Raw genomic sequence first — 11271 nt, 5'->3', positions numbered from 1 at the left:
ACCGCCGGAAAATAAGAGACATTGTATGTATACTGCTTGTTGACAGGAGACATTGTATGTATACTGCCTGTTGACAGGAGACGTTGTATGTATACTGTCGGAAAACACCTCAACCTCACTGTTTGAACGCCCTAATTACGATTAATTACTCCGAATATTCAACTGATAGAATTGCTCTGTTTTATTACACAACTGCTTCACTTAATGTAATAAAAATAAATTAATACAATAAGCATAATGATTATGTTTAAAAATACCAATTGTGTAATGATGACAAAACGACAAAACTACAACAACACATTCTTTGTAAGCATATTAACAAATTTAAACTGTCGTGTCATCGCTTTGTCGGGTTGTTGCTACAATGTAATATAGCGATATTCAAGTTGTTGGTTAAATGTTGTACATTGTAAACCTGTAACAAGGCGAATTAAAATGTATATGACATATTAAAGGTTTGAATACGTTTGAATTTCGACATAATAAGCGAATTAAAAACAAATCATGACAATGGATTGGGAACATCAACCTAGTTAACTAAGAGATCTTGTTTTAAGTATTATCATAGCAGACACAATGCTAGAAAAGACTTCATGTAACACTGACTCGGACAAGGAAGTTATTTGGAGACGAGTTATCGTTCCTCTTGTCTATGGTAACCGGGGAACATACAACACACCTCATTTGTAAACACCAAAATATTGAAAAGTATCACCAACATCGTGACGACTGTCAAGAGGTAAGTTTTACTGTAATTATATGAATGGTTGATCGTTGTTGTTCTTTAAACATGTCAGGTTTTGGAATCAAATAAAGGTGATTAATATGATGTAATGGTAATCCTACACAAACCGAAAGTGACTTGACAACAATTATGTAAAATCAAATAATACTAATGTTTTATTATTATTGATAATTACATATCATTTGTTTTGTGTTTATACATACATCTCACGGTTTTCGAACAATACTATGTTTACTTGTTGTTTTCAATGCAAAGACATAGACAAATACAACAAACAACTACTGTATAATATCATGTATGTATACTTTAACTTATATACCAATAATAGACCATTTTAACAATCATTCTGGTTTTTTTTGAAGATTTACCTCCCCTGAACCGTTCGAGTTAAAACCGCACCTCTGTTTAGTATGAACAGTTGTAGTTACTAACTGACAGTATATATTATCTAATCATATGTTTTAACTTTGAATGAGCGACAATTATATCAAAGGGACTCGTCTCGTCTGTAAATTACACTCCAATCAAGGTTAGTAACTCAATCGCCCAGCGATACCTAAGTTCGGGGAAATCATGATCGTTGACAAATCGCTCAATATTTGTCGATGAAAATTTTCTCAATCGTCAGTCCGATATCTTTTCTTTAATTTTGTGTATGATTCAATATATATCATGCCTAGAATTGTCGCTAGATTTCTTGAAATATCCAGAAATGGTCAGATTTCAGTTAGTCGGACACTAGAAATATATGGCATGTCAACACTTCAGCTTCGTAAAGGTGAAATTATGGTAGAAAACAAAATTCCCCATATACTAGTTAATATCTATATATTGTCATTTTGCTTGTCCCAGCATATCATAACCGCTCATTGAGAACTACGTGTCAAATTACGCTCGATAATTTCAATCAACCAGTCAGCGCTGATGTTACACAATTTTCGTCTGCTCCTACAGGTGTCAGGGGTTTATTAATAATTATGTCGTCGTGTATTTTTGTGTTATTGTCGTTAGTAGGTGAATATTTTCCAAAGGGAAATGACGTAGACAAATATAATCTGATATAGCCTATACTAAACTTTTGTCCTGTTCGATTTTGGCGGTATTCAGGGTGGCGATATAACGGGGTTTCAATACTATAGCCGTACACATGTGTACACAGGCCTATAATAAGTAGATGTATACCTGAAACAAAGGCTACGTATTCACGTTTATTGCATTTTTGCCAGTGAAATATAGAAATTTATCAAACTAATAAAACTTATATTTTCACTGCAGCGATGAGCAGTGAAAATATAAGATTTTGCAGTGAAATTATAAGTTTTCCGTTTTTGTCAAATTACCTTTGTATTCACCTTGTTGAAACTATCCGATTTTTCCAATCGAAGCGGATATAGATAAATTGGTTATTTTGCTGTATTTCTGAAATTTTCAGACTAATTTTTGACAAAAAACTCACTTGACGTTATCTATTTATGCAGAGATTCTCCGATAACAGCAGAAAACCTTAAATTACGCTGATCAGTCCTTTCAAAATGGGGCCGTCAAGTTGACGTGGAGTAACGTCACAAAGAGATGACGTCATTACTGTTCCCGCACTTTTTGACAATATTAATTTTTCGATGTTTTTAATTTTGTTTTGAAGTTTATGAAATGCAATAAAAAGAAAATTGAATGGTTTCCCGTTAAATATCGATATTTTTCACTCTTGCCTCACACTCGTTAAAATATCGATATTCTGTCATACTCGTGAAATATATGTTATATTAGACGGGAAACCATGCATTCAATATCCTCTAAATATGGTTGATTAAGGTGATCTGTATCCTTTAAGGACAATTAATATATAAATTAAATTACAGTCATTAATTATATTTGTAAAATGCTGTTTTGTAACATGACCCTGGAGCAGAGCAAAGGTACGTCAAATAATACAAACATAAGTAAAGCGGGCATTACGCTGAACTAAAACGGTTATTAACGGGATTATATATAGCAAAGAAAAAAAGGGGGGAGGGGGGTATACGTAATAGAGAAATCCATTTCAAGGAAAATGACAGCGGTATTCCTGGTTGGCGGTATAACGGGGGGCGGTATACCGTGAGACTGCTGTTTATATATTAGTACCTACCAGCGCTATTTATACACGTACAGGAACACGTGATATTATGAAATCAGTCTTCTTTACACTTAATCACGTTATACACATTTCTTGACGCCTATCTTCCAGAGGAGCCTATACATCACCTTTTATTTACAGACATGGCAGAAGCCGACCCGAGACCGGAATACAGATGTTTGATGTGTACGTCACCCTACAAAGAACCGAGGCTGCTCCCTTGTGGTCATACTTTCTGCTGCCGATGTCTGACGTCATACATCGAAGCGGAACACGTCACAGCAGATGAGGACCGACACTTCTTTCCTTGTCCTGTCTGTGAGGCGCCAATTAATCCTGATGACGGCAATACGGCCGTAAGTACATGGGCGACATGTTTTCTGAAAAATGATTTCCTTGTTTCCTCTATAGCACAGTCCGCCGATGTCCTTTTCTGTGCGCCATGTCTACGTTGGAAAGAATCGAACCCTGCCGAGGTCACGTGTACCGAGTGTGAAGAGAAGCTCTGTAAACAATGCAGAATTTGCCATGAACGGAACAAGGCAACAGCTGCTCATCGACTTGTCTCCATCTCTGGCAATGTTGGACAACTTTGTGATGTAAAAGTCTACGAAATCTGTCATCAACATAGTGGAAAACCCCTGGACGTGTACTGTGTAGACCACAGCGCTATGTGTTGTTATATCTGTGTGTCGGTGTCACACAGACAATGTAACAATGTTAAACCAATGGAGGATGTGATCAAGAAGACAATGGCAAAACAGAGTCCCGGTGAGACAGAATGGAAGGAGCTGACAGAGGAAACAAAGAAGATGTTAGATGAGGACGATTTAGGGATAACAACGCTAAACGCAAGAGAAAAAGAAGTTTCAGCGGAAATGACCGACAGGATACAGAAAGCTAAAGACAAGCTCGATAACCTCAACGCAAGATTTCAATCAGACCTCGCAGGTCAATGCAGAACATACAGACAACAACTACTGTCTCGACGGAAGTATGTCAACACATTTCACATCAACGCGGAAAATTCACATCTGCTGATGTCACGTTCAGATCAACAGTTATCAGATCGTCACCGATTTTTCGTGAGAGAACAAACAAAACATCAGATATCGGGACATTACCGACGTATGGATCAAAACACGAAGAAAGAACCAAATAGGTTTGACATCACACTGAAGCTAGAGGAAACGATTGATGAAATCATGAAAATGACAACCGCGGGAAATGTTGACGTCACCTCGACACTTTCACCTGTGTCACAGAATGCAAATGGCCGTATATGTTCCTTGATAGAATATTTGCTTTTGACGCCTTCAGCTTCAGCATTTTCGGACTCGACTTCGACTTCCGATTTGACGGGTTCTCTGCAGCATCTGACAGTCCAGACTACTCCAGTAACGGCCGCGGTGGATGTATGGACCGGGTCGGTATCTTGTGTACATACGGTTAACACCAGCACACTTGGAGGAGAGGGAACGCCTTGGTTGACGGGAGGAATCTTTACTGACAACAATGAATTACTTATTACAGACTACTGTAACCGTAGACTCCTACTGTTTGATGATAAATATTCCTACACGAGAGAATATAAAGTTAGTGGTTGCCCTACAGATATAGCACGTGGACGTACTGCTGATGAGATATTTGTGGCTGTAGACGAGACACAGATACTGAGATGTACACTACAGAATGGTCAGCTGTCCGTGGTCAACACGATCAGTAGTCCCCCTAGTACCTGGGGTATAGCAGTACTCGGGGACAACATCCTGGTCGGTACTCCAGATAGTGTGAAGGTTATGTCTATCGATGGGAAGGTCACCAAGTCAATAAAGAAGGGAGGAGGTAACACATACCTCGCAGTATCTACATCTAAGTCCACTGTATACCACAGAGATAACAATGACATATTGTGTAGACGACTAGATAGTGACGCAGTAGTCTACAGGTACAGGGATCCTGGTCTGAATGGTCCTGTAGGTATTGGACTGGACCGGGATGACAATGTGTATGTTTGTGGTCACCGTACCGAAAACGTTTACCTCGTTTCACCTGACGGGTCACGTGGGAGGGTACTACTGTCCAAGCTGTCCGGTATCACCAGACCGTGGTGTATAGTGGTCCATCCAACCAAACAGGAATTCGTGGTTACTTCTTACCAGGAATCTACTGTACTGGGGGTGTATAAATTCAGTGACGACAACATATAAATACTTTTATGTAGAACATGAATGGGGGATGAATCCGGTAGAGTAACTAGTGTGGGTAAGATTCGTTAGTCCGAATTAATCCGAATCCCTGTTGATGTAACGTCGTGCATATAGTACTGTGATCTTTCTGTGTTACTGAAAGTTTTTGTTAATTTGAAATTGATGTTCATTTCTTTATCTGATTCCCGAACTACATTTACTGTATTAAATTACAGATGTATACAAGGTTCAGGTTCGTTAGTCCGAATCCCGATAGACAATCACCATTATACCGTATTAAGTATAGTATTACAGATGTACGTATGGTTCGTTCTTCAGAGACCCGGTACACTTAGACAGTATTATTTATCAAGTATATCCAGGGTTCACACCAGCATTTGAAATTCTTTCGCCAAAATTTTCACCAAAGTGAATCTTTTTCACCAAATTATATTTTTTTGAGCCAAAAATTAAATAAAAGAGTTTAAGGCCTAGGCTATATCATCAGTCCTCTATATTCTCCTGCATACCCTATTTCAGAACAACACAACCACTATGTGCATTTGAGCCGAGCGGACGATAGAGCCGGCGTTTAATCAATCAAAACATTCCAAATATATACAACACAATTTCATGTATACAAACCATCGATAAATTCTTAACTCTCTCACGCACTCCATTTACTAATAATACAATATGAAAAACCATGCGAGCCACCCAACCTTAAAACAGTTTATGCTTCAGGTTTCTTAATAAATGCTGGGATTTCTAACAAAACAAAATGCCTGGTATTATAATGCAAAACAAACTACGAAACTATATTACTCTTCCGTAACAATATATACAACAATATTAAATGAAAGTTTGTCACGACCTAGAAGTCCGCGGCTAGAATGACTACACAACGATATACTTCGCCCGAGCGCCTGTGTACCCTCACGTGACTATCTTACACGTACTCAGCCTCTGATTGGCTGCCCTACCTAGCACACCTTACACGCGCTAAATATCGCGCGCGAAAGACATAGGACAGTAAATTCCCGCTATTCTGCGAAACGCGGGAATTTTAAATTCATATCTTATTGATCCCTGATCAAGTTTACTGCCAACATACACATTAAGCATGAAAAAGATGAAGTTATCAGTATAAATTAAGCTAATAAACCTGACTATCTCAAACTCAAATGATAATACAATTTAAATTGAACTCAATACTTTTTGATTAAGTTAAAAAATTAATATATGCTATATTTTTCAAATAAAGTAATCAATACCCTGTCATATAAGTAACATAAATAACATGGGAAAACACGTATTGTCATTCTGTGGAGGAGAGACTTTGGTTATATATTGATTATAAAGATGTTAGCAATGAATTGATGGTAAGCTTAATTATAAGTCCCGCATTCGTCTATGAAGTATTATCCAGATGTTATCTTGACGACATAGTGTTTTAATCTAAATCTTTTTTAACATTCCCTTTATAATATCAGCTGGCAATGCAATGATGAAAATGGACACACAATAATTCTTTAAAAACATTTCCTTTAATCAGAGACGTATGTACCTCTCATAACATCAATGAAATAACGCAAACTTTACACCGATTTGTTAAATTATACTAAACAAGAAATCAAACGTGTGACTTGCGTTTAAAGTCGGCCTCTTTCGCCACAAAATAGGCTATGATGTCATAATGACGTCATATTTTTATTATAACGTCACATCGTCGGGAGGTGACACCGTTTATCATAATATTGTAAAAGTCTATAATATCGGAACTCATTATGACAAACAAGGAAAATCATTTGCAAATCGCAGTCACGTTTACACCATCATATGATTCATCCCCACTTTGCCAACATGTTGTTTTTGCTATATTAACATTACCTGCGTTTACCTGTGGAACATTTAAGATATGACCCACTGGGTGTTATAGCCTGAGTCAATATGTGCTATAGGCGTATGGTGTACGAGTCCTAGAAAGACGTTTCAGCTGTATGGTGTCCCTAGCATCACTGACGAGTCATGGATCAGATGGAACAGCTGTAGAATGCATATGAAGTTCAGTATCAAGCTTATCCTTTAACTATGCCTAGATTTATATGTAAATAATCTATCGTCGTGTTTATGAAGAGTAGAAACATAAAAGGGAAGTAATTCTCAAATCTTCGGAGGACATTTATCAGAGAGCATACTTTCCTGCAAAACACCACATGGTTTAACAATGCGGTGCCTGTAGTACAGACTTACGGGTGTGTGAGACTGCAGAGGAAGCTATATATTTGAAGACTGTCGTTGTGAGAGACATCATATCGCTAGATGTTCTATAAGACCGTGTTTATAATGTCGCATTGAAAGTACTGGTATCATACCTACAGATCTCGGTCTGTAAGTAAAGAGACGACGTCATTAACACGATGGCGATCGCTAATTGTACAGCTGTTATTCTTAACTTAAAAGAAACAGTTGATCTTATCAAAGAAATACGATAATTTTATATCTGACTCGGCATTAGATAACGTCGCAGTTCCTAAACGACCACCGTGTCTTCAAAATGATAACGTCCTTATATCGAGGATGGTAGTGGTAGTAGATGATATTACGATATGTACGTACTTAAAAAAAGCTGACGCCGAGCGCCTGCGAACCCAACAATCAGCTAGACAAAATAAAGTATACCGTCATACCAATGTCGTATAGATAGTATATGTATTTATGTGGTATACCGTCATACCAATGTGGTATAGATAGTATGTGTATTTATGTGGTATACTGTCATACTAATGTGGTATAGGTAGTATATGTATTTATGTGGTATACCGTCATACCAATGTGGTATAGATAGTATGTGTATTTATGTGGTATACCGTCATACCAATGTGGTATAGATAGTATGTGTATTTATGTGGTATACCAGCATACCAATGTGGTATAGATAGTATGTGTATTTATGTGGTATACCAGCATACCAATGTTGTATAGATAGTATGTGTGTTTATGTGGTATACCAGCATATCAACGTGGTATAGATAGTATGTGTGTTTATGTGGTATACCGTCATACAAATGTGGTATAGATAGTATGTGTATTGATGTGGTATACCGTCATACCAATGTGGTATGTAGATAGTATGTGTATTTATGTGGTATACCAGCATACCAATGATGTATAGATAGTATGTGTGTTTATGTGGTTTACATCATACCAATGTGGTATAGATAGTATATGTATTGATGTGGTATACCGTCATACCAATGTGGTATGTAGATAGTATGTGTATCTATGTGGTATACCAGCATACCAATGTGGTATAGATAGTATATGTATTTATGTGGTATACCGTCATACCAATGTCGTATAGATAGCATATGTATTTATGTGGTATACCGTCATACCAATGTGGTATAGATAGTATGTGTATTTATGTGGTATACCAGCATACCAATGTGGTAGAGATAGTATATGTATTTATGTGGTATACTGTCATACCAATGTGGTAGAGACAGTATGTGTATTGATGTGGTATACCGTCATACCAATGTGGTATAGATAGTATATGTATTTATGTGGTATACCAGCATACCAATGTGGCATAGATAGTATATGTATTTATGTGGTATACCGTCATACCAATGTGGTAGAGAAAGTATATGTATTTATGTGGTATACCGTCATACCAATGTGGTATAGATAGTATGTGTGTTGATGTGGTATACCAGCATACCAATGTTGTATAGATAGTATGTGTATTTATGTGGTATACCGTCATACCAATGTGGTAGATGTATTTATGTGGTATAGATCATACTAATATGGTATAGATAGTATATGTTTTTATGTGGTATACCAGCATACCAATGTGGTATAGATAGTATGTGTATTTATGTGGTATACCAGCATACCAATGTGGTATAGATAGTATGTGTATTGATGTGGTATACCAGCATATCAATGTGGTATAGATAGTATGTGTGTTGATGTGGTATACCAGCATACCAATGTGGTATAGATAGTATGTGTATTGATGTGGTATACCAGCATACCAATGTGGTATAGATAGTATGTGTATTTATGTGGTATACCAGCATACCAATGTGGTATAGATAGTATGTGTATTTATGTGGTATACCAGCATATCAATGTGTTATAGATAGTATGTGTATTTATGTGGTATACCAGCATACCAATGTGGTATAGATACAATGTAGTATGTATATATATGTGGTAGAAATGGGTGACCAGGCCGGCTCAGTGATGACGCAGTGATTACACTATTTGTAATGATCGTAGTCGGTAGTATATAGTATTGTTATATATAATATAATATGTATTAATTATAATGTTCGTAGTATTAATTACTGTAATAATAATAATCATCATAATCCATGTACAATTGTGTCTCCTTTTTTCAAACGAGTGTACACTGTTTGGGTTTTACGATTACACGTTGAAAATGGAAGTTTAATGTAAAATGCCGTAAAAACAATTGTTTTGTGAGTCACATTTCCCTCATCCCCTCAGCAATTTATATCTTTAAGTACATCTTCCATGAAATGAAAGCTACAAATGTATCAGCAAGGATTATCCAACCACAGTCTTGTAATCCTACTAATAGGAATCTATAATGTAGTAAACTGCTGCAGCAACTCATTCAAAATACCATCAGCTCGATAGCCTCAACACAAGATTTCAATCCAATCTCGCAGATAAATGCAGAACATACAGATAACAACTACTGTCTCGACGGAAGTATGTCAACACATTTCACATCAACGCGGAAAATTCACATCTGCTGATGTCAGGTTTAGTTCAATAGTTATCAGAGCGTCACCGATTTTTCGTGAGAGAACAAACAAAAAATCAGATATCGGGTCATTACCGGCGTATGGTCAAAACACAAAGAAAGGACCAAATAGGTTTGACATCACACTGAAGCTAGAGACAACGATTGATGAAATCATGAAAATGACAACCGCGGGAAATGTTGACGTCACCTCGACAGTTTCACCTGTGTCACAGAATGTAAATGGTCGCATAGTTTCCTTGGTTGGAGCTTTGATTCGCCTTCAGCTACAACATTTTCGGACTCGACTTCCACTTCCGATTTGACGGGTTCTCTGCAGCATCTAACAGTCCAGACTACTCCAGTAACGACAGAGGTGGATGTATGGACCAGGTCGGTATCTTGTGTACATACGGTTAACAAAAACAAAGTTAGAGGAGTGGAAAGGGCTTGGTTAATTGGAGGAATCTTTACCGACAACAATTAATTACTTATCACAGATCACCATTACAACAGACTCCTGCTATTTGATGATACATCTTCCTACCGGAAAGAATATAAAGTCAACGGTAGCATACAGATATATTTATGGCCGGAAACACAACACAAATACCGAGACGTACACTACAAAATGGTCAGCTGTCCGTGGTCAATACGATCAGGAGTCCCCCTGATACCTGGAGTATAGCTGTACAAGAGGGCCACATGCTGGTCAGTACTCAAGATAGTGTGAAGGTTATGTCTATTGATGGGAAGGTCACAGAGTCAATAAAGAAGGGATTAGTTTTCACAACCCTCGCAGTGTTTACATCTAAGTCCACTGTATACCACTCAGATAACAATGACGTAGTGTGTCGACGACTAGACAGTGACGCAGTAGTCTACAGGTACAGGGATCCTGGTCTGAATGATCCTGTAGGTATCGGACTGGACCGGGATGGCAATGTGTATGTTTGTGGTCACTTGTCCGGAAACGTTTACCTCATTTCGCCTGACGGGTCACGTGAGAGGGGACTACTGTCCAGCATCACGAGACTGTGGTGTACAGCGGTCCATCCAACCAAACATGAATTCGTGGTTATTTTTTAACTGGGATTTACTGCACTCGAGGTGTACAAATTCACTGACAACAGCATATAAATACTTTTATGTACAGCATCAATGAGGGAGGGGGCGGGGGTGTACGGGGCTAAATACCTGTTACTACCGAGGGCAAAATTCGTTAGTCCGAATCCCGATAGAAGTCCGGTACAGTATTGAGTATGATGATGATATATGTAAGATTCGTTAGGCCGAATTGAATTAGATTTTATGTCGAGTATTCTATTAAATATTCCGAATATGGAAGAAAAACACCACGTTTTAGTTTAAACATATTTTATTGTATCATAAATATGCAAAACTTATATAAAGCCCTTTTCCAAAAATAGTATAC

General features: G+C 37.6%; 1 protein-coding gene across 1 annotated transcript; it reads left to right on the top strand.

Moving 5' to 3' along the window:
- The first annotated feature begins 635 nt into the window (after positions 1 to 635).
- Positions 636 to 7947, top strand: LOC117339686. The gene is made up of 2 exons (XM_033901402.1): positions 636 to 739; positions 3003 to 7947. Exon 2 carries the CDS (start codon positions 3005 to 3007, stop codon positions 5069 to 5071), a length of 2067 nt encoding a protein of 688 aa, XP_033757293.1. The 5' UTR covers positions 636 to 739; positions 3003 to 3004; the 3' UTR covers positions 5072 to 7947.
- The last annotated feature ends 3324 nt before the right edge of the window (positions 7948 to 11271 follow it).

The sequence above is a fragment of the Pecten maximus genome, chromosome 12 (genome assembly GCF_902652985.1).
Source record: "Pecten maximus chromosome 12, xPecMax1.1, whole genome shotgun sequence".
Taxonomy (NCBI): Eukaryota; Metazoa; Mollusca; class Bivalvia; order Pectinida; family Pectinidae; genus Pecten; species Pecten maximus.
The sequence above is the reverse complement of the archived record's forward strand: the minus strand, read 5'-3'. Positions and strand labels throughout refer to the sequence as shown.